The sequence below is a fragment of the Opisthocomus hoazin genome, chromosome 23 (genome assembly GCF_030867145.1).
Source record: "Opisthocomus hoazin isolate bOpiHoa1 chromosome 23, bOpiHoa1.hap1, whole genome shotgun sequence".
NCBI classification, from domain to species: Eukaryota; Metazoa; Chordata; class Aves; order Opisthocomiformes; family Opisthocomidae; genus Opisthocomus; species Opisthocomus hoazin.
This window is the reverse complement of record NC_134436.1, coordinates 8,138,249-8,165,631: the sequence shown is the minus strand read 5'-3', so window position 1 is coordinate 8,165,631 and position 27,383 is coordinate 8,138,249. Positions and strand designations below refer to the sequence as shown.

General features: G+C 50.5%; 2 protein-coding genes across 3 annotated transcripts in view; both read left to right on the top strand.

Moving 5' to 3' along the window:
* Window positions 1-8,231, top strand: part of WWC1 (WW and C2 domain containing 1) — a 72,820-nt gene extending 64,589 nt beyond the window's left edge. Inside the window, exons 17-23 of the mRNA XM_075441908.1 lie at window positions 193-293; window positions 1,090-1,237; window positions 1,943-2,107; window positions 3,544-3,636; window positions 5,211-5,441; window positions 6,852-6,973; window positions 7,495-8,231. Coding sequence (XP_075298023.1) covers window positions 193-293; window positions 1,090-1,237; window positions 1,943-2,107; window positions 3,544-3,636; window positions 5,211-5,441; window positions 6,852-6,973; window positions 7,495-7,561 — 927 coding nt within the window. The 3' untranslated portion in view covers window positions 7,562-8,231. The remainder of the gene's footprint in view (window positions 1-192; window positions 294-1,089; window positions 1,238-1,942; window positions 2,108-3,543; window positions 3,637-5,210; window positions 5,442-6,851; window positions 6,974-7,494) is intronic.
* A 750-nt stretch (window positions 8,232-8,981) lies between these two features.
* Window positions 8,982-27,019, top strand: RARS1 (arginyl-tRNA synthetase 1). 2 transcript variants are annotated; one of them, XM_075441954.1, is made up of 16 exons: window positions 8,982-9,044; window positions 10,232-10,331; window positions 14,012-14,146; window positions 14,658-14,846; window positions 18,472-18,583; window positions 19,607-19,707; window positions 20,144-20,265; window positions 20,599-20,719; window positions 21,034-21,163; window positions 21,506-21,610; window positions 22,512-22,690; window positions 23,218-23,327; window positions 24,193-24,298; window positions 25,521-25,693; window positions 26,275-26,522; window positions 26,872-27,019. In XM_075441954.1, exons 4-16 carry the CDS (start codon window positions 14,694-14,696, stop codon window positions 26,979-26,981), a joined length of 1,770 nt encoding a protein of 589 aa, XP_075298069.1. In that variant the 5' UTR covers window positions 8,982-9,044; window positions 10,232-10,331; window positions 14,012-14,146; window positions 14,658-14,693; the 3' UTR covers window positions 26,982-27,019. The 2 variants fall into 2 exon arrangements, with proteins under 2 accessions (XP_075298069.1, XP_075298068.1); XM_075441953.1 differs by lacking the exon at window positions 10,232-10,331 and having other exon boundaries at window positions 8,989-9,044.
* The last annotated feature ends 364 nt before the right edge of the window (window positions 27,020-27,383 follow it).

Here is a 27,383-nt window from a genome sequence, read left to right as displayed (position 1 = left end):
GGCCAGGCACGCTCGCACAGGCGTGACCGAGCGCGGTGTGCGCACCAGACTGCTTGAACAACCCAGGCGCAGAGGCTACAGCTCGCTCTGCCGCCAGAGGAAAGCGGGCTGGGGCGGTTCTGGCCAGAAAGGCTGGGCACTTCGCAGCTTGTGGGAGTCGTGTCTTCACGAGAAGCCTCTTGCTCTCCTCAGGACTCTGTCTCGGCGCTCTTAGAGCAGACAGCTGTCGAACTGGAAGCTGTGGAGAAGAAACTGGAGGAAAGCAGAAGCACTTTAACGAGTGGAGAGAGCTGGTAGGTGGCATCCCACCGTCCTGGCGTTGTGGGATGATCAGAGCGTTTGGGGATTCATGTGCAGAGAATGAAGCAGATGACACAGAGCTGCAGGAGGCTTCTTCTGTCTCTTTTTGTTTTGGTGAAAAATCCTGTTTCTTCTGTTCTGGAGGTTGTGCTTGGGAAAGGAGAACAAAGCTGATAAACGTTGAAAACGGTCAATAGCACTACACTAATTTTGTTATTTGTATGATGTTCTGTGGATGTCTGTGAAAGCTCCACTGTATGGTTCAGGGCTTTGCCTGAATATTAATTTTGGCTGTTGTTCACATGGTTGAGACTCAAACTTTATTAATGAAGCCCGACATTTAAAATAAAAAGCCAACCTGACCAGTGGGTTTGATGGAGAAGCCAGCTGCGAGTTCAAAGGAGCTGAAAAGGGTGTTGAAACAATGCTTCAGTTTTGTCCAGCAACACTTTTTGAACTAAGATTAATGGCGTCTTGAGATCCCCCTTTAAGATGCGCTCGCCTCAATCTCAGACCACGGGGCTGAACCCTCGGCTTGCTTCTTTCGAAGCAAGATCAGTGTGAAGTTTTTGGCCGTATTGGTTGCCTTCTGGTGCAGCTTCACTCCGGTTTCAGTTATCCCCTTACAAGGCTGTGTTTGTGCAGCCTCAGTGGCTGCAGGGCCTGCCAGGTACAGCTGGCTGCCTTGGGGACGTGTTTCTGTCCAGCAGCTTACGGGAGGTAACGCCTGCTGCAGCACCAGACCGGTGTCCACAACAGGCCAGTGCAGTAACAAAGCTGTTATTACAGGCAAGACGAAGACGTTCCTGATCAGGAAGAACAGGACGACATCAGTGAAAATGAAGCAGAGGAGGAGGAAGAATTCTGTGCTGGAAAGTCTCTGTGGGAAACAGAAGAAAGTCTGAATTCCCAGCTGCACACGGAAATAGCAGTGAAGGTAAAGTCAAGGGCCATTTGAACAGAAGGGCGAGCTAAGCTTCCCATTGCTCGGCTGACTGGGCTGCTGTTGAGCTGAGCAAGGCTACAGCAGTTATTTGAAAGTTCCTTCACTGATGTTTAACTGTTTATCTACTTGAAATATTTTAAAGTAACTCCACGTGACTGTATTGTCCCAGTTAATATAGCATTGTTTCAGGCCTTTTTGCTGCTCACGACAACTGTTTTCATTAATGTGACAGCGGCTTTGACCCTGTTTAATTCTGACTGCAGCTGTAGCCTAACGAACGCGTGCTGTACCCGTGCTCCCCGTGCGTGTACCTACAGCGATTTGGATCTTTGCTGCAGACGCACCACAAGGAAGGGAATGGTCTTTAAAATCGTGCCTCTGTTCTGTGTGAGATTGCCAGGTCACACGGAGGTGCTGGGTCAACAGGCAAAGCTCGCTGGCATCGATTGTGTTGTACAGCGATCGATGGATGCGGAGCCCTTAGGGAGCGATGCAGTTAACGTAGCAGCTACTGAGTTCACAGAGGGAAGTGTCAGGACACCCTGCGTGAGAAGGGCTGAAGAATATCTGGCTTTGAACGCGATGCCTCCGGGACTGAAAGTGGAGACGTGTCGCAGGTGGCTGTCAGACAGCCCTGGGTGCGTGTCATCGGTACGATGGCAAGCTGGCATTTACACTGCAGTGTCTGTCTTCCAGGTGGATAAAGAGACAAACACAGAGAGCCTTGCACAGTCTTCTACCGTCGTTCGTCCGAAAGACAAAAGAGCAGCAAATCCACCCCAGACTCAGTTTGTCAGAGGTAGCACTATCATCCGCTCAAAAACATTCTCACCAGGACCACAGAGTCAGTATGTGTGCCGGGTAAGGAAAACGTAATCCTGAGGTTATAAACTCTGGTTTTCATTAATGGATGCATGATGTCGATGTTCACTTGGTCTGAATTTTTCATAGAGACCTGACACTGCTTTCTTCCCTCCCTCTTTGACTTCAGAAGTTGCTCCATCCTCACCTCCTAGACAGTATCTTTCCTTGGAACTTAACAGTATTAAGCACAAATTTTTAAAATATATATGTGCACATTATGTGGTACACGCAGCTTGCTGAGATGCCCAGACTAACCTGGAAGGGCTGCTGTAAGACAGGGATGAGTAAGCTGCATATCAAACCCTGTCCTGCTGCTTTAAGATTGTTCTGTGCTAACTTGAACTGAGTTAGCTGTGTCCACCTGACTTTAGATGAGGTGAGCACGAGCGCTTGGTAGAAAGGGAAAGGGAAGTACCTGATAACGTCAGCAAAAAAATTGTGAAGGCTTGGAAGTCTCCAATGTGCTTTGTCTGAAGGTAACTGAACAGGCCACGTACTGGGTCAGGATGTCGCTTCCACTGCTTTGAAATATTTGTTCACAATTGTTTCCTGGACTGAGGGTCAGCCTAAACTATAAATAACTCATCTTTTAAATTGAATTGGCAAACAAGCAAGCACTGCGTTTTGTCACGCATGACCTGTCCTGAGCGGGCGTGCTCTTAATACAGCTGAGCCGGATTTGATGTGCAGGTTTTCTCCGATTCAGAAGCAGGTGCTTCCATAGAAACAAACCTTATTTAATTAGCAGCAGTGGCCTGTGCTTGGGTGGTAGAGGCACTGTGTCCCAGCACATGCAGATCCCGCGCGCCTGTTGCCCCTCGCCCCCAGCTTTGAGAAGGAACATGAGAAGGGAATTAAACCCTACTTGAGCTGAGCTCTTTTTAAGGGTCTAGAGACAATCACAACAGAAGGCAGGCTGTATGGCTGTAACATGACAACTCTTAAGCTGAAAAACCCAGGGGCATAGCTTACAAGTAAACCTACCTCTTGCACCGTTTGCGTAAAACACAGGTGACTAGAGAAGTGTCTTAATAAAATAGTCCATGTTTTACAGATGCTAGAAAAGAGTAATTTTTTTGTTATTATTACTTAGAGCTTATTTTTCTAGGCTGTTTTGCCAGCCTAGTTACTTGCACAGGAGAAGGGCAGGGGTATAGTCCCATATTGTACCCTAACTTGGTGTCTCTCTTTCTGTACAGTCTGTTCCCAAAAAGGGACAGAGCTCAAGGCCTGTGGCAGGATCTGGCCATGCCCAATGGGTTGCACGTTGTGCACTCCTGTTGGGGTGGCAGCTGTCCACTGTGGCCTTTCACAAAACTTCATAGTACTGCTTATAAGCACTTAGCAGAACCCTCTGATCTTGCTGACAGTGTGCGTATGCACTACTTGTGTTTGTTTCATGAAAAATACCTGCTTTTCACTTTCATTTTCAGCTGAATCGCAGTGATAGTGACAGTTCGACGCTATCCAAAAAGCCCCCCTTCATTCGAAATGCGATGGAGAGACGAAGTGTCAGAGTGAAACGGGTAAAAACATCACCGCTTATTTTTTTTTCTCTAGCATAGACACTTGCGAAAAATGGAAAACTGTTTTAAAGCAAGAATTTGCACGCATAAATCAGTTGCCACGTGCTTTCATTCATAACTTTTTCTTTGTGTGTGAGAAGTCCCTCAAGGCTACTTTTCTTTGGTATTTCAGAATATGACAGGAATGTTTTAAGTTGGAACTCATTTAGAAAAATCAGTTTAGGAAGATGGTTCCTGGTATTTTTCATCTTGTCAGTGCAGAAGCAGCACAAACAGTTTTGCTGTGTTTGTTGTTGCGAGATTCTTAGGTACTTATAATAAATGTGAGGAGCTGGGGAGGAGGGTGAGGAGATCGATGCCTCAGATGCTCAGGTGATCCTGCTGCAGTGACTCCGTGGCACACAATGAACCCCCGTGCCTGCTGTGATGGCAAACGCTGAAGTTCCCCTGGGATGCTGACGCTGAGCTCCTGAGGAGATGGTTTTCTTGAGGCAGCTTGTGTTTGACATTAACAGAAGGCAACATAATATGTTACTGGAAAAAACAAACACAGGTGTTTCTACTACATTGTGGGTTCATCTGAAGATGAGACGTTAAACTTACGAGCAAGGTGTGCGAGCAAGATGCGCAAGCAAGACTTGTTTGATTTGGAAAAGCTGCCAAACAAGGAATTTGGTGGAAACACCAAAATCAAAAAGGCTTGTCTGTAAGACTTGCTTGAGTTTGTGCTTTCTGTCTTGAGACGGATTGGAAAGCAACATCAATAGCGATGCTTTGTGCCAAAACAACTGTGGGGAAACAGAGGAGAAGGACTTGGGGGCACTGGTGGACGAGAAGCTCAACATGAGCCAGCAATGTGCACCTGCAGCCCAGAAAGTCAACTGCATCCTGGGCTGCATCAAGAGCAGCGTGGCCAGCAGGGCGAGGGAGGGGATTCTGCCCCTTTACTCCGCTCTCATCAGACCCCACCTGGAGTCCTGCGTCCAGCTCTGGAGCCCCCAGCAGAAGGAGGACAGGGAGGTGTTGGAGCGGGTCCAGAGGAGGCCACGAAGATGATCCCCGAAGGCTGGAGCACCTCTCCTATGAGGACAGGCTGAGGGAGTTGGGGCTGTTCAGCCTGGAGAAGAGAAGGCTCCGGGGTGACCTTAGAGCAGCTGCCAGTGCCTAAAGGGGCCTACAGGAAGGATGGAGAGGGGCTTTTCACAAGGGTGTGTAGTGATAGGACAAGGGGGAATGGCTCTAAACTTAAATAGGGCAGATTTAGATTAGATATTGGGAAGAAATTCTTCACCATGAGGGTGGTGAAACACTGGCCCAGATTGCCCAGAGAAGCTGTGGCTGCCCTCTCCCTGGCAGTGTTCAAGGCCAGGTTGGATGGAGCTCTGAGCAACCTGGGCTGGTGGAAGATGTCCCTGCTCATGGCAGGGGGGTTGGAACCAGATGATCTTTAAGGTCCCTTCCAACCCAAACCATTCTATGATTCTATGAAAACGGGTCTCGTGATGTGTTTGGCCCTTGCTGTGGAGTGGTCAGGACAGTTCTCATCGCTGTGTTCATACACCCTTCTTTTCTAGCCTTCTGTCAAGTCCTTCGGTACAGAGCGCCTGATCCGCACTTCACTGGACCTGGAGCTGGACCTGCAAGCTTCAAAAACCTGGCACGATCGGCTGGTGCAGGAGATCTCAGTGCTGAGAGAACTGAAGGAACAGCTGGAACAAGCCCAAAGTCAGGGTAAAAAAGAGTTGCCGCAGTGGGTGAAGGATGATGAGAGATTTCGACTGCTGCTGAGGCTAGTGGAAAAACGAGTGAGTAGTACCTGCCTTTGGATTTTATTCCATATGTTGATGAGAGTGATGTGAGGAACAGGGGGCTTTGGACAGTCAGGAATTGAAGGCTTAGCGCTGCAGTCACTCGTGTCTTCCGCTTACGGCTCCATCAGGCAAGCGGCTGGTGATGGAAGCCGTAGTCCTGGAGTGGCCGGCTGTTCTCAGGTGGGTGTTTACGGACTGCAGAGCCTGCGCCCGTCTTCCCACGGACACGAGCGCTAGGAAGACAGCAGTTACGTCTCTTGCTGCTTCTAAGAGAAACAATGGCTGCATAAAACCTGCGCATGGATAACATTTGGCTTTAGAATAGAATCCTTATGCATATGGAGTGATAATGTAAGTCAGACGATAGACTTTAAGAGCCTAATAGTATTGGTCTTTCTACTTATGAAAGGTGGACTGCAGGGCAGGGATGGAAAGGAGACAGCTAATTACCAAGAATTTCAACAAACAGTTCATTAAACAATGTTGTTTGCTTTTATGAAAGTTGTCTTTCCTTGCATTGTCACTTTTCTGGAGAGGGTTTAAATAAAAATCTTTAGCCTCAAAAGGAATGTATATACAGATAACGTAGGTAAAGCTCCAGAAATGTCTGAATAAGCCTGGGTAAGTGATGAGCAAGGGGGGCAGCCTTCTGCCATCTTTGCTCTTTTTAAAAAAAAAGAAAAAAAAAAGTATTATTCCACAGCTGATTATCTTCATCCCTGAGATGCTGGACTCTTTGTTCTTTGCTGGAGTTATGTCCCGTCTTTAACCCGCGGTAGAGCGCTGTTAGTCCCGAACCCGTGTGTTTACCAGCACAGAGATTTCTGCCTTAGCAAGGGTGCAAATAGGAGAAGTCACAAATGCTGTCTGTGTTGTCAGGTGCAGCCTCCCAGTCTGTAGTAGGTGTGGTGTGTCATGCTCAGCACTCACCTTACCCTGTCTGCATCATGCTCTCCTGCGTGCACAGGGCTCCTTCCCAGCTGCTGCGAGGTCCCGGGGCCCCTCTGCTGACACCGGGCAGGAACAGAGTTAGAACGGCTCCAGGCGCAGGAGTGCGTTGGTGCTGGGGGCTCTCTGGGGCACAGCTGGATCACAGGTTGCCACGTTCCTGCGTGAGCTGATCTGGTGGCTTGAGAAATGTATCAAGAAGGTGCAGATAGCACCCACAATTCTTACCAAAGGGCTGGAAGAAGACCTTACATAAAGAGCTCTCTCTGTTACAACAGGTAGCTGACAAGCCTTAGCGTCTGTGGCTCATGACTTCCAGAGTCAGCAGCTTCCACACCCCTCAGACCTGCAGCTGCAATACTGCTCTGTTTGGAGATTTGTAGGGTCAAAACGGTTCCTCCTGGGCACGCAGACAACTCTTTTCCGTTATTTAGGAATATCTTTTCTATTGTTTAGGTGGAAAAAACAGAACAAAAGTGTGAGCTCAAGGCCGATAAAATGATGAGAGCTGCTGCCAAGGATGTCCACAGGCTGCGAGGGCAGAGTCGGAAGGAGCCTCTGGAAGTACAGTCATTCAGGTAATTACAGGTCACCGGGAAAGGGGAGGAAAAATGGACTGCTACCGTCTTTTTTCTGTGGACGACTAAGATGCTGATGACAAAAGCTGATCTTTGTAGTAGTAGTTAACTGTTCTGCTGGAACAAAAACTTCTCTATGTCAAAGTGTAAGGTCTGAGAGTCGGGGAAGCTAGCTGCAGCACGGTGCGTGATCTCAAAGCAGCCGGCAGTACTCCAGATCATTCCCCACCTGACAACAAATTCACAAATCCTCTGCTGAATGCAGGAGCAGCCCTTTGCTTCCCTCAGTAACATGCCTAGAAAGCCAAAACACCGAGCCTTTCCAAACGGCTTTTTGATTGGGTTGGTGTTGGGAGTTTAACTGTAAGGACGCCTCATGCCTGATCTGTAAATCGGAGGTGGAGGCTGTGAGAGGGCGTGCTGCTGCTCCTTGTGACAGCTGCTGGGACGCATTTTAGTGTGGATGAGGGACGTTTCCGGCGAGAATTCTGTTGTGTTAACAACCAATCATCTTTTTTTAGAGAGAAAATGGCATTTTTCACACGGCCGAGGATAAACATTCCAACGCTCTCTGCGGATGATGTGTGATCACCATAAAGTATTTGCTTTCCGGACAATTCTACAAATGCAGTTTGGGTTTTGCAGTTATTTATGTGGTATTATGAAGGTACCGAGGCATTTGTATATTAGAGCTTTTGTCAGTATGTGGATGTTTTGAAGATTTTTAGGTTAAAGTTATATCATCACAGAAACCAGCATTAAAGTGACAAGATTGTATAGTTTGTATATTTAGGAATGTATTTTTGGGAAATAGAATTTTAAATAAGAACAAATGCAGCGTAAGGTGCTGTTATTCTTAATTAATGCTGTTTAGACCTTTTTGTACAGCTCTACCTTTTAGAGGTTTTACCGCAATAAAATAAATTTGAAGGAACCTCACCCCTACGTTCGACGACGTCCTGCGTCGGACTCTCCTCCGAGTGGTGTGTTTTGTACCCCGTGGGGAATGCAGGGAGCCAGGTCTGACTCCCAAGTGCCGTGAACGAATTCTCTGTGAGCTGTGAAGCGTTTGTGTTTCCTGCCAGGTCTTCAAAGTGGGTGTGAAGTTCGGGATACTTGCACTTTTTAACATTCGTCCTGCAGCTCGTGTCTGTAATGGGTCTGTTAAGGAAGCTTGGGGAGCCCATTGAAACCACGGCCGTGGGAGGAGGGCTGCAGGTTTTAAGTCCATTTCAGGTTTTTCCAATAAAGTGACCTTTCTGGACGACCCTGCCGTCTTGCTTTTTGTCTTCTGTGAATCTTCTCAGCAGCTGGCACCTGAATTGTTTGGGTTTTTTCCTTCCTTCTGTCAGGAGCTGGAGGTACACAGCTGTTAACGCGTCTGGCTTTGTGAATCCTGTGACTGGGAGGTGGGTGGTGCCCCTGGGATCTTCCCTTTTGTTCTAAACACCTCCAGGGACTCAGCTGCTCCCTGCTTTCTTCCAGAAAAATGTTATTTTGCGCGTAGTTGGGTAAGAACCAGCTGCTCCCCACGCCGAGCTTCTCCGGCCCTCCAGGAACACTCCCCACCCCCCCACCCTGAAGACCTGCAGTCTCTGCGTGACACCAGACGCCATAACCTACAGTTATTTGCTGGTTTGGGGTTATTTTTTTCCTTTTACTGCCTTTTCCCAGGAGTTCCATGGCAGTGTTAGCTGTGCTTTGGGCCTCTCCTGACACAAGGCAGGCGTGAGCAGCTCAGGAGAGAAGCGGGGGAAGGCCAGGCGTCCACTTTCCACAGACGGGGGCCCTGGAAGTCTCTCATAAATGTTTTACCTTTGAAATTGCTGGTCGGTCACACCTGACAGGGGGGATGCGGAAAGATGGCGGAGAGGCACACCAACCCCCCCCCCGGCCCTGGCGCCGCCATGACGCGCCGGGCTCCCCTACCGCGTCCTCCCCGCCGCCTGGGGGCGCTGCCGCCGCCCTGCATCTCGACCCGCTCGCCGCCTTCCGGTGGCGCCATTTCCGCTTCCGGCCGCGGAGGATGGAGGCCAGCGCGGCGTGTTGGGCGGCTCGGCTGGCGCGGCAGGTGCAGGCGGGCCCGGCGCGGAGGGGACGGCGGGGAGGCCCCGCGGGGAGGGCTCGGGGGGCCCCGAGGCGGGTGGCTGGGGACGGTCGGCGGAGGGCCTGCCTGGGGCGGGCGGGCGGGAGCTGCAGCCCCGTCCTCGGCTTCTTCCGTTCCCCTGGGGAGGGTGAGAGCTGTGCGAGGGCCGCCCTGCTGCCGCGGGAGGGGCCTTTCCCTGGTCAGTGACTGCAAGAAGAACAAACAGAAATAAATCGGACTGCCAGGTCTGTCCTAGCTGATGCTGACGGTAGCGCGCAGAGGCGGCTGCAGGAGAACTTGGGATGCTGCAGGTTGGCTTCTCATGTACTGCCCCAGGAGCGGGCAGCTGAGAGGCTCTGGACGTTTGCCTTGTGGTTTTTTGCCTGCCATACGCATGTCCTTAAGAAACTCGCCAGTCTGCTTTCTGCTCACAATTCAGACATCCCATAAGCACTGCCGTAAAGTACTGAGATCACAAATCTGGCTGTTAAATCTCTGCCGCTCCTTTTTGCCTTTGTTTTTGCGTTTCTCCTTCGTAACTGTTGGGAGAGGAAGGGCGTCGCGGGTGTTTTGACAAGCTGGTTCTCCCTTTGCCGTCACTGCTGTCTGCTTTTTAGTCAGTAAGCAAATTCCAGTCACTCCGCAGCAGAGCAGGAGGGACAGCGTTCAGCTCTGTCACTCCAGGAGGCCAAAGGAGGCCATGTGGGATGACTGAGCCTGAGCCTACCTGTCACCTCGCTCCCAGCCACATGCTCCCTGGTGCCAGCTCCAGCACGCCCTGGAGCCCGTTGTGAGCCGCCCGGCGGAAAGCATTAGCTCTTCGGGCAAATAACCCAGCAAAGAGTGTCTGCCGAGTTACTGCACTGAGCCAGCTCGGCAGAGGCTTGGCAGAGTAGTAGCAGAGATAAAACCGTACAGGAGGCACGAAGGAGGGGACCGAAGAGAGGTGCTGTAACCCCTTTGCCGTGCTTTCTCAGGCTATTTTCTTTCTACTTTTTTTGTTTCAAATGTGGTGGAGGAAAGCACTATCATGTTAAAGCCCAAAGACAGGAGCTCCTGCAAGTTTCATGTCAATTCAGCGGGGTCTTTGGAAGACGTTCTTACGTGCTAAGAGAAAATGTAAGGATGATTTTGGTCCTATTGAAAAAGCTGTAGTTTTTTTGTATTCGCAGGTGAGGGGAAGATTTCTAGTACTCAGCTGACCAAAGAGCCCTTGGAGATGTCAGCATGGCCTCATGTAATTCCCGCAGCTTCTCATGAGGTGGTCATCAGGTATGACCCTTTACTGACAAGTTGTGATGTGTCCAGGGCTGTGCAGGTAGGATACTGCAGGGCGTGACACTTTATGTCCTGAACAGCAGCTTTCTCCTTCCCTTTCTCCGTTAAGCGCTTTGTAGATCAGAGGTGTGTTGGTGTTGTCTCCCGTCCTCACTCGGACAGTACTGAGAGAGAGGAGTTACAAGGGGCATCTGCAGTTTCGTGTAGTCGTTTGTTTTTCAGAAAGAATATAGAATTTGTAATAGCCATTTAATAAGATCTGGCATTCATTGGGTGATTTGCTAGAGAATTAGGTCTGTCACAGGTTGCTGTGATAAGGGGCATTTATAACATGCAAAACTCTAAAGACCTTTTTCCAGGTGAACGTGGCAACGTGGTTATGGGTTTGGGGGTCATACAATTGTGGAATATCTGGAGTTGTAAGGGAGCCAGAAGGATCACCCAGTCCAACTCCCTGCTCCTCGCAGGGCTACCTAAAACTAAACCATATGACCAAGAGCGTTGTCCAGACGCCCCTTGAACTCTGACTGGCCGGGTGCCGTGACCGCTTCCCTGGGGAGCCTGTTCCTGTGACCCACCACCCTCTCAGTGAAGAGCCTTTTCCTCATGTCCAGTCTGAGCTTCCCCGATGCGGCTTCGTGCCCTTTCCTTGTGTCCTGTCACTGGTCACCAGAGAGAGGAGGGTCGCGAGCGGCGTTCCCCTCCTGCCTGGCCCACGAGCCAGGCTGCCCTTGCTGCCAGTTCTGGAGCTGTTGGCTGTCCCCAGCCCTGCGGCTATCCCAGCCCAGCTGCTCTGATTGTAACCCCATCGATTCTGGAACGCACTGTCATCATTGCTGGGTTGAGGCTTTTCTGCTGGGTGGTTTTGAATGAGAAGTTCATTTTGTTGTCTGTGTTAGTGGTTGATGAGCGCAAAGAGGGAGACTTAAATGGCAGCAGTAGTATTGGGGTAGGCAACTAGACCACCGTGGTGAAAACCTTGTGCTTTCAGTTCATGCTCAAGTAACATGAAGACCACTGCTGAAACTTTCCAGGAGCACAGAACACAATAGGTAAATATGCCGGCCCAGGCTGATGCGTTGGGCTTGGTCAAATTGGAAACGGGGCCAGCCGGAATGCTGCCTGGCTGCAGGGGTCTGTGCTGTCACTGTGCTGTTTTGGTGCAGTCGTGGGAAAGAAGTAGAGCAGACTTGCTGAACAGTGGCAGTGTTTTAGAGTTTTTTACCTCCTGGCCAAGTACAAGCGATGAGGACACCAGCTGCCACCCTGTGTTTGGGGGGGGAAAGCTGTTTGGGCCAGATGTCTGCTACAGGGGTCAGGGATTCCCGAGAAACCGTGTTCTGGGCCCTGGCCGTGCACGCGGACCAAGCGCTTTCCTCGTCCTCTCTTGTAGTCCAGCAGTGTGGAAAGAAGCTCCGGTAAGATACTGGTCATCTCACCTCCTGCGAGTCTTAGCTTGGGTAGCCAGAGGCGTCTGTGATTATGGAGGAAAATCCAAATCAAATTTCTCTTCTGAAAAGTTTGCTAATGGTGCTGAAATACCTTGGTGGCTGTGGCTTTGGGGGAATATTTTAATACAGGAGGAAGAAGTGTGAGCTGCTTGTTGGCTTAGATAGGTAATGATTTTCATTTCGAAAGCAGAATGCAAATTTCTGGATCTGGACAACGTTTGTCCTCAATGCAAAACTTTCCTAAGGGTCTGACTTGGTAACCTGTCCTGAAGCTGGTGGTTTGCTAGAGACGGTAATACTGGGTGGACACGGAATTTGCAGATATGAAGAGCAGAACATATCTTTGTGGTTTTTTTAAAGCACATTCTAGGGTTGGGGGGATGAGTTACACGTGTGGCTGCTCCGATGTTCCTTTAAGTCAGTTTGTAGCAATAATGCTTACTTACACTTACAGTGAAACAGCTGTAAAATAATGCAGTGAAGTCTCTCTTGTGCCGTTTTAAACTTGAAGCTCAGTCTGAAAACTTTTCAAGTGAGTCTATAAGTTATATGAAAGGCTGCAATGTCAGACCAGTAAGAAAAGTCAAAAATTAAAAAAAAGTGTGTTTTCTGTTGGTTATATGGGGGAAGGTATGTTTATGTACGTGAAGAGAAAAACAGTCAGATTTGGGGGGGATCTGCCTTGGGTTAAAAAAAAGAAGTGATAGGCTGCGAAAGGGAAAGCTGCGATGGGCTATTTGGAGCGAGTGATTTCTGAGGTACAGCTGTGCTGTTCAGTGATTTCAGTTGGCTAAATGCCATGCCAGAGGTTTTGGAAAAGAGGTTTTCTTTTCTCCAAGTCGTTTTCCTTCACATCTGAACCTGTGGGAAGCGTCCTGTTCTCCTGTAGCGGAGGAGACCTCGAGGCTGTAAAGTGTGCTGGAAGCTGAAGCGCGAATGAAGAATGACCTCGAAAATACTCACTTTGAGCTTGCCCTGCAAACAGCCCAATCTGGAGGTTGTTTTGGCTCGGCTTAGGTTTTTTGAGCACCTGTAGTTAGTTATAGTGGCATTTGTGGGAGCTGTTGTTCACGTGGAGATATAAAACCAGGAGATTTCATGGCCCAGTTTTTTTTCCTTAATTAAATATTCTGATGGTTTCAAGAGCAACAAAGTAGGTGAGCCCTTTTTGATAAGTTTGATGGCCTGTTTGACCACAGCAATAGCCTGAGCTGCCTCCCGCTGCGGAGTTCTGGATGCGAGTCAGCCGAGGGGCCGGGTGGGCAGTGCTCGCCGCCTCTCCTGCCTGTCTCCCCCTCCGGAGCAGCACCGGGCCACGCAGATCTTCAGCAGCCTCCAGACCTCTGAGTGTGAGCCAGGCTTGTGGCTGGTGGGCACAAATCCTGTTACGGGGTGGGGGGGGACGACAAGAGGTGGACGGTGGAGATGAAGTTTTGGATATTTGATTTCTGTAAGGGATGATGGAGTGAGGAAAACTACTGCTCCCTGCGGCAGCTTCCGACCGTGGGGCTAAGGCTGTCCGTTGAAGCACGTGCCTGTGTCCCGGGCTGTGCAGTCTGGAGGGGCACGGGCAGCGTCGCTCATCTGGAGGGTAGAGGTCCAGCTGAAAGTCCTGATTGCTCCTGAATGCCTTCTTCTAAGGCAGAAGCCGCGCTGGAGGTAGGGAAGGAGAGGTTGTGTGGCGAGGTGGCAGTGAGCGCACGCTGCAGCAGTGACCCTGTGAATTCTCCTGCGAAGCAGCACGCCGTACTTCTTGGCATTTCCACCTCCAGCTGGCGTTTGAGCTTGCTGGGGTCGTGTGAGTGAGTGTGGGTTTAACCCTCTGGAAGAGAAACTGGCCTATGAAATGGTGAAACTGGCTGAAGGAGGCTCTAGGGAATTTTGACTCAAAACATCTGACGTCTTTATTAGATTAAAAAAGCTGGACAAAGGGCTTATTTTGGGAATATGTTTTATTAGTGTAACCTGTTGTCTTTCTTGCACTTCTGTCTTGATATTAGTGAGATTATCATCTGACTTCTTTTAGGAATGTTTCAGAGTCCCTGTTTTTGACACAAAGAGAAACCACCTTTAAAGATTAACTGTTTGGAATTATTCAACTTCTATGTCATTGCTGTTACCTTTATGAGGCAAAACTAGCCCTGTGTCTGAGATCTTGCAGTTCCTCGCCTTCTGTCCCCCTGTTCCAAGAATTACTGTGTGACAATTTCATTTGCTTTTCAGGAAAACGAGATCAAGTTGTTAACTGCAGAAATTGAGCGTCTGAAGAACTTTGGATGCTTGGGAGTCTCCCCGAGTCTGGAAGGGTTGCGGGACGAAAACGCAAAACTGAAGTATCGGTTAAATTTCCTTCGCAAGGTAAGGGATTAAAGAATTAATGCTGTAGTGTGTGTTTTTGTTCTCGTTAAGACAAGCTAAATAAATGATGTCCGTTTGTTACAGCTAGTGGTGTGTGACAGTGTGGTCGCTCTGCATTCTGACGCCTTAATTGTTGGTGGCACATCAGATATTTCTTGGTTCCTTAACCAGAAACTTACTTTGTGGGAAATTTCAGCCAGTTAATAAGCCCACACCATCAAGTCTTGGCTGGTCATGCAGCAGGCAGCCCAGCTGAGGTCTCTGCCAGGATCACTGACAAAGGTGCGAGAAGTGACGCAGCCCTGCGTTGGGGGGAAGTGTTTGTGCTGGGAGGAGGTTCAAAGGGAGAAGCAGCTCTTGAGTCACGTGGTTTTTATGTTGTGTATGTTGCTCCTGTGCCTAAAAGTGTCAGCTAAATCTGCCAGCCATACTTTGCCAAGGAAAAATGTGGGATGTAACGGCTCCTCAGATGCTGTGAATTGAGCCTTCTGGATTTTTTGTTTTTTTTCAGAGTCTTCAAGAGGAAAGAAGTAAAACAGCAAAAAGCATGATTAATATCAACAGCTGTCTTCAGGAGATCTTTGGAGCTGCTATTCAGGCTGCCTACCCCGATTTAGAAAACCCTCCGCTGGTGGTGACGCCAAGTCAGCAGCCCAAGTTTGGGGATTACCAGTGTAACAGTGCCATGGGCATAACGCAGGTAAATCTGAACGGGCTTGCGGAGAGAAGGAAAAACGGGGGTGATGTTGTCTATTGGAAGCTAAGTGACAGACAGCACAGCGAGAGCTGCAATATTGGACCTGTTTCGGACCTGTTGCAGGCCTCTGGGCTGAGAATTCGGTGAGCATCTAATGGCATTTTAGGGGCGGCGTTGGCCCTCACAGAGCAGACCTTTAAACCTCTGTTTAGATCACTGGTGTGAAAGAGTTACGTGTGTGTCACACAGAAAAACTGCTCAGAATCAAATCAAATCAGAATTTAAGTGCTGCATTGATTTACTAATGATGTGCAATTAACCACCAATTAGTGAGCTGTAAGTTTGGAACCAGCATCAGCAAAACAATAAATCACAGTTCTGGACAGTTACAAAATGTTGATAAATGCCTACAAATCTCTAAATGCTCTTCCCTAGCGCCAGGAAAGCGTACCATCCCCACACTGAGCTGTACAGAGTTGTGTGCACCCCGCCTCTCCCCGGGCGGGTGGGTTGCAGACCGGTGCCCTGTCCCCGGGCGCGCGGCTGCCCCCGTCGCACACCGCTCCTGCTGGGGTGGGTGCTGCAGCCTCCCCAGCCCGCGGCAGCGAAGAGGGCCCAGGGGCTGTCGGGGCTGCGCAGAGGCCGTGGGCGCGTGAAGCCCCTTCTCGCAGTGTCCAGCCGGGTGTGGACTGCCCTGCACCGTCCTGTGTACTGCTCTCGCTGGCTCCCGTGTGCCAGAAGTCTCTTGTCACTGGTTACAGCTGAATTTGGCTGATTGTTGTTATGTTCCTTCAAGCATTTTCAGTTTAGTGACAAATGCTCTTTCAGGTGAATTTGAGCACGCTATCCTGCACGCTCCCTGTGCTCGTCTTTCTATCTTACTGGCTGTTGTCGTCCAAGCATTTGCTGAGGAGAGGCTGTGTGGGCATCCCCACATCTATGGTTGGTGGCCTCTATGTTTTCTTTTAAGTGAGCAAAAGGCAGAGCACATGTTTTTTTCTTGCTATGATGTTCTGATGGTGGAGGTTTTCAGACAGCTGTAAGAATGGTTCCACTATACAGAGCGCCTGTTGAATGCGTGCAAAGGAAGGAGTGGGGGTTTTTTAACCTGGCTAGTATCAACAGTTACTTTGAAATTTATGGCATTGCTGCTTTCTGGAAGATACTTGGCCCAAGAGGACCCAAAGTGAATAAGAGACACTTCAGGAGCCGCTCAGTGGGCTGGAACTGTGCTGGAGTGAAAACCAGGAGGGGGGGGAGAAGGAAGGTAGTGCGTTCTAGCTTCGGTGCTGAACTCCCCAAACTTTCAGTGCATTGATGCCTTTTAGTGAATAGATAGACTTTGTAATTACAGGTCTTTTGTTATGCATTGACAACAGAAGCAACTGTTTTTTCTTTTTAAGTGTTCTGTTGTCAGTTCACCTTTATTAATCTATTAGACTGGTAGTCTTGACATCGAACTTGCAACCGACGCGTGTGGAATTCTGCTCTCCCAGGTTGTCGCCCGCAGCCGCGATGTCTGTTGCCCTGCCACAACGAGTTTGACTCCAGGCAGCATCGATACGTGCTAGCCAGCAGGCTCCTGGTCCGAAGTGCCAAGGCGGAACCAGCCCTCACAAACACACGTCGCCTTCCCTTGGGCTCGTTAGCGTACTGTGACTGGGCTCCAGCCAGAGGAGCACCCTGGGTGACTGCGCTGACACGGGCTTGCAGAGCTTTGCCATTTTTTTGACCGCTGCTTTACCCCAATTAAGTCACAGTTGGGATTCTCGAGCAGTCCTGGCTTTTCGGTGTCGACGTGGTTCACCTAACCCAGTATCTGAACGGTCCCCTGCAAGCCAGGGTTTCGGGTTCCACATTGTCAGCTGTGCTGGTGAATGAAGGGTTCCTAGAGCTGGGCTTGGCTGTAGGGTTTGTTCCCCGGAAGGGCACGCCATGCAAGCTGGGCCTCAGCTTGGCAGCACTGACACGCGCGGCACACTCAGAGCGTGCCAGCACCGCGGAGCCAGGGGATGAAGTGCAGTTGTTTCCCTCTGAGAGCAGCAGGTTACGTGCTTTCTGTCGGCCTAAGTTTTAGGGACTTGAGCCCCGTGGAGCCTCGCTGTCCCAGGGTGTCCCCTGCACAGAGCCAGAGGAGCAGCACGGGGCTGGGGCCCACGGCAGCACTCTACGTGCCCGGCAGCAGCCTCTCCCTGCAACTCACCCATGTGGAAACAGCCCTCACAAATTCCTGTTGTTTTCCTGGGAGCTCGTTAGCGTATTATTGCCTGGGGTTTGAGCCAGGAGCTCTGCTTGCTCCTTAGAGTAACAGGAGTACGATGACTGCTTCTGGAATGATTCAGATAACGTGCCCGCAATCTGGTATAACGTGCCCGTAATCTGGTTTTGCATTTATTTTTCCTCTAGTTTGCAGTTGGAGTAGCGCTAAGGCTACAGGAGTTTTATTTTTTTGCCCATTTTAAGCCTTTAGCATCTTGTAAGGATCCTGTTACGATCGACTGTATGACAGGTTAAACAGGAAGGTGAAACTTCAGTAGATGTCGTGTTTTGCAGCAGACTGCAAGTTAGCAAACACAAGCAGCAGTGAGTGTAAATTCTGAATTGACAAAGAGGTACGTGCTCTTTGTGGCCTTGATGGGGGTGAGCTGATAGAGCATTTTTCAAACTCACAGTGGGAAATCACCTGCTCAAAAACAAAGAGTTATGATAATTTTATGCAGTGTGAATGTGGTGTTTTGCAAGGGACAGGACAGGTTGGGCTCGCTCACACAATCCTCCCAAAAGGGGTTTTTCGAGGATTTTCAAAAAGCTGTGTGAGAAGATGCTTTGGGAGTGGGCAGAGAAGTTGTGGACCAGATGCTCTTTGGAGGCCCTTTCCAACCCAGGCCACTCCGGTTCTACCACTGTGTGTAAACTTGCATAGTGTGTGGGAGTTCCTCGCAGCGGGCAGTTTATGTCTGGAGGGAAAAGGAGAGCCACTTCACCTGCAGTTTTTCTGATGGTCTTTGAAGGAAGCTGGGCAGTGTTAGGATTACCTTTGGGTTGTTGGATTTTATTTATTTATTCGTTTATTAAGTTTGAGTCTAAGGTAGGGCTGAAGGCAGTTTGCTTTGCTTTTAATCAGAAATCAGCAGAGTTGCTCTGAGACCACGCTCAGCGTATACTGTAGGCACAGTTCAGAACTGCAGATATGAGTGCTGGCAGAGCTGAGGATACCCTAGAGACTGATGAGCAGGATTTTGCAGCGGTGTGAAGGCCTGTGCCGGCTGTGTTGATTTTTAAAGAGTTTGTCCCTCTTACTAGCTTAGAGAGCTGCGGGTTTGCCAAACCACTTAACAGGTTTTGAGAAAGAGCCTGGAAGATTTTCTTCCGACATAGGGACTACCCTTTAATTGCCCTTAGCAGAAGGGAGTGAACGTGTTGGGTCTAATTAGACGTCTCCTGCGTAGAAAGAGCTGATCTAGTCTGCAAAATTTGCTAGAGATGTTTTTCTTTGTGTGTGTGTCCCTGCATTATGAAGCTAAAGGATGGTAAGGATCTTTCAGTGCCACAGTATCTATGCATTTTTTTCGCTCTGTGGAATGTTTTGGAGGATTGAGTTTTACTTGATCTTCTTGTTGTGTTTCAGATACTGCTCAAAACCAAGGAACAGAAGGTTAGCCCAAGAGAAATCGCGGAGAAAATATCAAAAAATATTCCTGCCAACGAATGCATTGAGAAGGTTGAAATTGCTGGTCCTGGTAAGATAGTTGCACGTTACACACTTTGTATGTTTAAAAGCCGATAGGGCCATTTCATACTGGGTGGTGGTCAGGGAAGCTGAGCTGAGTTCACCTGTTTTGCGATTTAAAACTGTGGTTACCGGGTGAATCAGCTGCTTCTGTCTTGATGAGCTTCGTAGCCCTCAGACTTGTGCAGCAGCAGAAAATCTGCCTCTCTCTTAGAATAGGCAGGCACAATCCTGAGCCCTTTAATTAGCAGTTTTCCCACTGATCCTTAGGGACCAGCTTTTCCCTTTGAATATTGGTGATGGGTATCAGACCACGATCATGAAATCACAGCAAAAATCAGTATGCCCTGCTAGCTGTTGCTTGCATGGTGAGGAGACCTTGTCCTCTCGCCACTGAGATGCTGGAGTAGCCTGGAGGTGATTAATTGCTACATCTGTTTTGTCCCTGTGACCCAGGAAGAAATGCAAGGGCTCATATTCCTCAGGGCTGCAGCATAAACACAAAAACCACACGGCGCAGCCCTGCGGGTGCTTGGGCAGAAGCTCGTTCGTTAGCTGTGTGAAGCAGGAGAAGTAAACCAGTGCTTTTCCACAAGCAGGGATTATCCCGGGTGTAACTATGTTTTAGGATATTAATTTTAAGAGAAGGAGACAAAGAAGGATTTATTTTTGCTTTCTGCAAACCCTGGCAAGATTATGTATTTATTTTCTCATTAAAAATGTTTTTATAAATTCACCTTTGAGTGACAGTGTGCAAGAAGGAGTTATGTCAGTGGACTAGCTTGCAGAATCTAACTCCTACAGTGAAGGCTATGGTGGCCTGAAACAGCCTCTTGTAATCTGGGGACAGAAATTGTCTGCTAATGACTGCTTTGTTGTCCCATTGCTGAAAGATTTTTTTGTTTTGTCAAGCTAACTTCATATGCTTTTGTCCTTGATGACAGCAAACAGAAGTCCAAGGGGAAAGGAAACAAGAAGTGGTTTGAGGCGCTTCTGCAGCCCCAGCCCTCATTGCTGGTTTTCTCCTCTCCAGGTTTTATCAATGTCCACTTGAGGAAGGATTTTGTCTCGAAGCAGCTGAGCAGTTTATTGATGAACGGAGTTCAGCCACCAGCAGTGGGCAAAAGGAAAAAGGTACGGCAGTGAGCGCTCCCGTGCCAATGAGATGTGCTGGGCTGCAGGCAGCTTTGGATTTCCCCCAGAGTGATGTGCTGAGCAGGTGGCCACATCAGCTGGTTGTTACCGTGGCGTAAATGGGATGGGGCTGGGGGCTGTGGGGTTCACTGTGCGTACCTGGTGTGGTCTCTGGTGGGTGGGGGACAGGGCTCCCTGGGACAGTGTGCTCTGCCAGGGTCGGTCCAGGGGTGATCCCTGAGAGCCCTGGGGCTGGGAGCTGGCCCTGGGCCGTCTCTGTTGCTCATGTTGGCAGCAAAGGGGTGAGGGTCAGCGGAGGCGAGCCGTGTTCCCCCCTGCCCACCCTCACCTCCCCCAACAAAATCCTGATTAATGCTCAGGGTGGGGTAATGACTGCTGCCTTTTACTCATTTTTTCCTTTGGTACCGTCTCTGAGGTGGTGGTGGATTTTTCATCCCCTAACATTGCGAAGGAGATGCACGTTGGCCACCTGCGGTCTACCATCATTGGCGAAAGCATGTGCCGGCTGTTCGAATTTGCAGGTTATGATGTGCTGAGGTGAGCATCGATTTTTGGGTGGGATGGGTTTGTTTGGCTAAATTTATGCAATACCTAGCACTATGCTTTGGTCTGTATTGGTCTCTTTTTATAAGCACGTAACAAATAAGCTTTTATGTGTAGTAAGATGCCAGGCTGAGCAAGTATAGCAGAGTTAGGAATGAAGATGGGTGGGTAGCAGCTTCGTTGCAGTGAAATTGAAGGGGCTTGCCTGGTTTTGGTTTCTGATATTATGCGTGTTTCTTCTTTTAGAACATATGTTTTTTTGAATGCATGTATTTTAAAGCGTATGTTTGAGAAGTCATCTTTATTGTGCTCTTCGGTTGCTTCAAGGTTAAACCATTTAGGAGACTGGGGCACCCAGTTTGGAATGCTCATTGCTCACCTCCAAGACAAATTTCCGGATTATTTAACTGTGTCTCCTCCCATTGGGGATCTCCAAGCTTTTTACAAGGTATTTGTAGCAAACAAGTGTGATATTTATGTCAACATCTGAAAAGCAGATTGAGGAGCTTTACAGATTGTGGCGTAGTCTTGGAGAAGCAAACGAATTGAATTGCTGTTAATAGATAATTGCAATAACCTGCCGCTGGGTAGTGAACTGCGGTGTCTGGTGTGGAGTTGTCGGTATGGGGCATGATGAGGGGACTTTGGGAGCATGCTGCCGCTCTGTCTTTTGGGATGAGTGTGCTTGGAGAGCCTGTTACGAACGTTAGCTTGTTTGAGGGGAAGGAGAGGTGCTTTTTCATGTGGTGTGTTTTACCATAGGAGTCCAAGAGGAGGTTTGACACGGAGGAGGAATTCAAGAAACGTGCCTACCAATGTGTGGTGCTGCTGCAGAGCAAAAACCCAGACTTCATTAAAGCATGGGAACTGATCTGTGACGTCTCACGGAAAGGTGACTTTTCCAGATTCAGAAGCATGTCTCAGCAGTAGGACAGTGTGGCTTTCCTCGCCTTTATGTGTCCAACCACCTTTATGAGTCCATCCTCTAGTTTTCTTTTGAAAATCACTGCCGCACTGCTATGAGAAGCTTAAAGAAGAAAGCCGGTGCAAACAAAGTGCAGGGCTGTCTGTGGAGGCTTTCAGCTCAATCTCTTGTCTGCGGAGTCTTAGTCTGATGGCTTCAGCAAGGGATGGAAAATGCCTGTAGGGACTTGCCATGCCCATTGGTGAGCATGTCACAAATTACCACTCTGTGCATTTAATGGAATTATTTTGTTCTGTTTCCCTCCTGAAGAGTTCCAGAAAATCTACAGCTGCTTGGACATCACGCTCATAGAGAGAGGGGAATCGTTCTACCAGGAGATGATGAAAGACGTCGTGAAAGAATTTGAAGATAAAGGTGAGGCTTTTGGTCTCAGAGTCAGAAATTCTGCAGCTGTTCAGCGAGGCTTGGGATTGATGTTTTTGAAGTTGCGTGTTCCCCACCCTTGCTCCTTCTCTGCGCCGCGTCTCTCGAGTGCATCTCCTGTGGCACTTCCTCCCAGAGAAGCATTAGCAGAACTGATTCTTGAACATTTCATTCCAGAAAGCCTGAATCGTGCTCGCTGACACCAAAAGCAGTTTGTCTGTGATATTTGTAGGCAATAGCATGAGGTACTACTGGATTTTATTGTATCCTTAGTAAGCAGTCAAGGAGCGATATATGACAGACTTCCCGGTCTTAATGTTGTGCCTGTATGGGAACAGTGAGGAATCTCTGTGAAGATAGTGGCATTTTTGGATCATGTTGACTTTGAGACTGGTAAGAAGCCAAACGGAGCATAACAAGTCTCTGCTTTTATGTGTCCTGTCTGGATTTGGCAGTTCTTTAGTCTTGGCATCTGAGGTGTTCAGACTAGTCTTACCTCTGAAAGACACTGTGCTAAGTCCTGGTTGCGTCTCTGTAGAGTTTCTGTTGCCTTTAATACCGTACTTTGTGATGTTCTTTTTGTGGCTGCAGAGGTGGATCTGGATGCCAGTGACAGGAGTTTTCAAATCCAGTTAGATCTCTTCTGGTAAGGCCAGATCTGTGCAGATCCGCTTCATTGTGCGTGATGCAAGCGCGGCACAGAATGTGACTTGGCTGACGAGGGAGCTCTCATTTAGTTTCTTCTCATATTGTGAGGCATTAATTATGTGGTAATGTCAGTGTGTGGCCTTTTCTTTCTGGTAGCATCCAGGAAGGCCAGCATTTCTGCCTGTGCTGGCCCACAAACCTCCCCGTGCGACACAACACAGAGTGTTTGCCATTGCTTTTCTAGGATTTGTCCAGGTGGATGATGGCCGGAAGATCGTGTTCGTCCCTGGTTTCCCTGTCCCGTTGACAATCATGAAATCGGACGGAGGTTACACGTACGACACATCCGACTTAGCTGCTCTTAGACACAGGCTGTATGAAGAGAAGGCTGATATCCTTATTTATGTTGTCGACAGCGGCCAGGTGAGTCTGCCAACCGCTGCTGCCACTGCTGGTGCAGGTCACCAGCAAGTGTGTTAAATGACAGAGGCAACAGTAAGACAGGGGTTTTATTGTGGTGTACTTACTCGTCTCCTTCCTGGTGTAATGGTGAATCTAGTTTGATGGCTGGTGGTCTCCGTGAAGTGCCCCCAGAACCGATTGATGAGGGAGAGACCCAGTCACCACTGGAAGTGAGTGTAGCCTAAATCTCAGTAGATGAGTCTGGAATGAGGTTTGTACTGCTTGCACTTGGGTCTCTGCTTGCTTGAGGAAACGCAAGGTTCTCAGCTCCATGTCGGAGCAGTGGTGGGAATTTTCCAGTTGCTGCTTCTGTAAGCCAGGAAGGCTCTTTTGAAAGGTTGAACTTTCTGAAGTGGAATTTGTCTGTTGAGCTAGAAACATTTAAAGTCTCCTTATGAAAGAAGCATTGTGAAGGGCATAAAGCTGGGAAGAAAACTCGTACCTGGAGGAGCAGGTCAAGAACCAGTGTTGGTGTTTGTTCCCTGCAGTCGGTGCATTTACAAACAGTATTTGCAGCTGGACAGATGATCGGCTGGTATGACCCCAAAGTCACCAGAGTGGCCCATGCCGCGTTCGGAGTGGTGCTGGGAGAAGACAAGTAAGTCTCTGGATGTAGTTCTTCCTCTGTGTGTGCTCTGAAGAGGATGCTGGAGTGAACGCAGAAGACTTGCTCTTGTTAGTTAACAAGTATGTGTGTGGCATGCCAAAAAAAAGAAAAAAGGCACCACATCCCGTGCTGTTACTCGTAACTGTGGCGTTCCGTTGTGTGTCGTGGTCCTTGATCCTTATGGTCGCTGGTGCTGTGGTCAGGGTCCCTCTTGGGCCTGGCTTCTGCTGCCGGGCACTTGGGGAGGGGCACTGGGAGTGGCTGGTGGAAGCTGATGTGGGATGGCAATGGTAAAGGTCATGATTTCTGTTGTTTTCCACCTGCCTCACAGTAGATGAAAGTTGGGAACAGAACCTCTGCGTCCTGGTCTGCAAGCCAGGCCCTTGTGCTCCAGAGTTGTCGTTGTGTCTCTGTGAAGCGGTGGTTAAACCAGCGCGCCCCGTCGGTCACATCCCATTGCAGACTGGGATGGTTTTGCTGTGGGTTTGTTACAAAATTAGTGACCTGCTGGGCTGGGCAGGGGTCTGGTACTGCTGTTGTGTCCTGCCTGATGGCTGGAACTGGGACAGCTGGGGCTGTCGGAGCCTTGTGGTCACCGCTTCCCGGCCACCCCGTGGGTTCTCTCGGTGTTGTAGCTGTCTGTGTGAGGTCAGGTTCTTCAGGTCGGAGGAGTTTGGGAGCCTCTTTTAATACACCATAGTGCTTTTTTAATAAGCCATAAGGTGCAAGCAGTGGAAATCCCTGCAGGCAGACCTGAGCATGTCCTGGGTCTGCCTGGGCACGCGGGGAGCCCGGGGCAGAGGGTGGGAGTGTCTTGCCTCTTGCGCAGGTGGTCATTTTGGCTGTGTGTTTCCAGGAAGAAGTTCAAAACTCGTTCAGGGGATACAGTGCGTCTTATAGATCTGCTGGAGGAAGGGCTGAAACGAGCCATGGACAAGCTGAAAGACAAGGAACGGGACAAGGTGGGTGTGACAAATTGCTTATCTTTCCATGAGAACTTCCCCAATTTGTTCACAGACTTACGGTTTCCGCTTTCTGGATGTGAGCGAAGAACGTGGGCACCGCCAGACCACCCAGGAGATGCCGTGGGCTGTGTCCACAACCGGTGTGGTTATTGGATAGCAGTCTGGGCGAGGTGCTGTCGTGGGGAGAGAAAAGCATCCCTGAGTACATAGCAGCGAGAAAACGTGAGCTGCAGGCAGAACACCAGCCTCTGGCTGGTACTGCAGAGCTTGCTGAGGCCGGGAGAGGAGAGCTGGGCCTGGCAGGGTAGCTGGCCGTGCAGGTGCCAGCTGGTGCGATGGCAGAAGCTGTCAGTCCCCAAGGTGCAGGAGGTGGTGGCAGAATATAGAGCTGCCTTGGCCTGCTGGGCTAGGGGTGACCGCGGGTGGTGAATGGCTGGGCATCTGCAGGGGGCTTCAGCCCTGCACTTGGAGGCTGTGGCTGGGTCTGCTGGAAGCCCTTTAATGAGATTTCTGTCTGTCTTGCGTCCTGCTGGCCTGGAGAGACCTGGACGGTGTGGGACGTGGAATGGAACAGAAAGAACAAACTATGTCCCAGCACTGTGTGAGGCAGTGGGATTGGGAAGTGCAGCTGCTTGGTGCTGTGCAGCGTAGGGTGAAGTCAAAGGTCCCTTTTTAAGCAGGAACATGAGGAAGCACAGAAAAAAACCACCCTGAACATCTCCCAAGGGCCCGTATGACTCGGGCACGAAGTTCTTCGCCTTGCTGACAGGGCGCTGGCCCACCAGAGAGGAGTTTTACGAGCGTTTGGCCTGTCCAGAATGCTCTGTACGGGTAGGAGGGCCACGTGTTTGCTATGTGTACACGCAGTTTCTGAGAAGCAGGAGCACAGTATGAGCGTCAAACCTGCGCGGCAGGCAGGACCTCCTGGGGCCCAGAGGTCCTGCGGGCCTGCAGAAGTGGAGGGAGTCAGCCCAGACCTGGGCAGGGCCACGGTGCTGTTTGGTTGCAGGGGGAGTGAGGGGTGGATCCGGGGTTGTCCGGTGCCCCGAGGTGGGAGGGTGGGTGCGAGCCTTTCACCAAGTGCCCCGTGGGTAAAACCCCCTCGGCGCCGGGGCTTTCCTCCTGAGCTGTGCGGCGTGGCCAAGGCCGCGTGCTGCGGTTCGTGATGCCGACGCGGCGTTCCTCCTCCTGACTGTCACCTGTCTGGAAACTACCACAGGTCCTCACGGAAGAAGAGCTGAAAGCTGCCCAGACGTCAGTTGCTTTCGGATGTATTAAATACGCAGATCTCTCCCACAACAGACTGAACGATTACGTGTTCTCCTTCGACAAGATGCTGGATGACCGAGGAAACACGGCTGCCTATTTGCTGTACGCCTTCACGCGGATCAGGTGGGTCGGGTGTGCTGGGAGTCGCTTGGGGCTGGTCTCTCTCATCGCAAAGGGAGGTGTAGAACCATAGAATCATTCAGGTTGGAATGCTTACAAATATCTCAAGGGTGGGCGTCAGGAGGATGGGGCCAGACTCCTTTCAGTGGTGTCCAGCGACAGGACAAGGGGCAACGGGCACAAACTGAAGCACAGGAAGTTCCGTCTGAACATGAGGAAGAACTTCTTCCCTCTGAGGGTGACGGAGCCCTGGAACAGGCTGCCCAGGGAGGCTGTGGAGTCTCCTTCTCTGGAGAGATTCCAGACCCGCCTGGACACGTCCCTGTGCAGCCTGCTCTGGGTGACCCTGCTTTGGCAGGGGGGTTGGACTGGGTGACCCACAGAGGTCCCTTCCAACCCTGAACATTCTGTGATTCTGTGAAAAGACCTCGAAGATCATCAAGTCCAACCATCACCCCAGCACCACCGTGCCTGCTAACCCATGTCCCCAAGCGCGGCCGGGCAGGTGGCCAGCTGCGGGCGGGCCCAGGGGCGGGCTGAGCCGTGGGACCCCTGCGAGCAGGCTGTGTCTGGGATCCCTGCAGGGCTATTGCTCGCCTGGCCAACGTCGACGAGCAGATGCTGCGGAAGGCAGCCGGGGAGGAGGTGCTCATCCTGGACCATGAGAAGGAGTGGAAACTGGGCAAGTGCATCCTGAGGTTCCCCGAGATCTTGCAGAAGATCCTGGAGGACTTGTTGCTGCACACGCTCTGTGACTACCTGTATGAGCTGGCCACCACCTTCACCGAGTTCTACGACAACTGCTACTGCGTTGAGAAGGACAGGCAGAGTGGTGAGTGTTGGCCCAGGGCTGCTGCGTGTCGCTGTGTCGCGTAGCACGGTACAGGCAGTCTGCGGGGTGTTTCGTGGTGCTGGGAAGGCTGTTGTCCTGCTGCTGCACAACACGTGTTGTCCATGTGGGAGGACTGAAGGTGGCTGCATCATCCCCTGCCTGTGAGCAGGCGGAGTAGGGAGCTGCGAGCCAGCGGGCACCTGGAAACATGAGGGCTGGTGGGTCTGTCTGCGTGGGGGCACGGGACGGGGCTCAGCCTGCCGGGGCCAGGGCGGGCCGCGTTTCCCCGGGGAAGGCGGCATCGGTTGTTCGGAGCAGCCGCTCCAGCTCCTGTGTTGGTGTTCTGCAGGCCAGATCGTGAAGGTGAACATGTGGAGGCTGCTGCTGTGCGAAGCCACTGCCACCGTCATGGCCAAAGGCTTCGACATCCTGGGGATCAAGCCGGTGCAGAGGATGTAGCTGCGCCCTGTGGGGTGACAATAAAGGGGCTGAACAACTGGAGGTGTCTGAGTCTGTTGGGCGGGCTTGTGGGAGGGGAGGGTGCTCTCAGGGAGCAGCACCCCTCAGGAGAGAACGGCAGGAAGGAGTGAAAGGCGAGGAGGGAGGAAGGGAAGGAGGAAAGGAAGGAGGGAGGAAGGGAAGTCAGAAGGGGAGAGAACAGGAGCGTGGCGTCTGAAGCTGCAGGTGCAGAGGCAGGCACAGCTCAAAGCAATCCTCTGTGCAGGAGCCAAACCCCACAGGCCCAGGGCTCCTCTGCTTCAGTTTGCAGAGTTCAGCGACTGAGAGCACCCCCAGGAAACCCTCCTGTCGCCCACACGCCCAGAGCCAGCCTAGATGACCCACAGAGGTCCCTTCCAACCC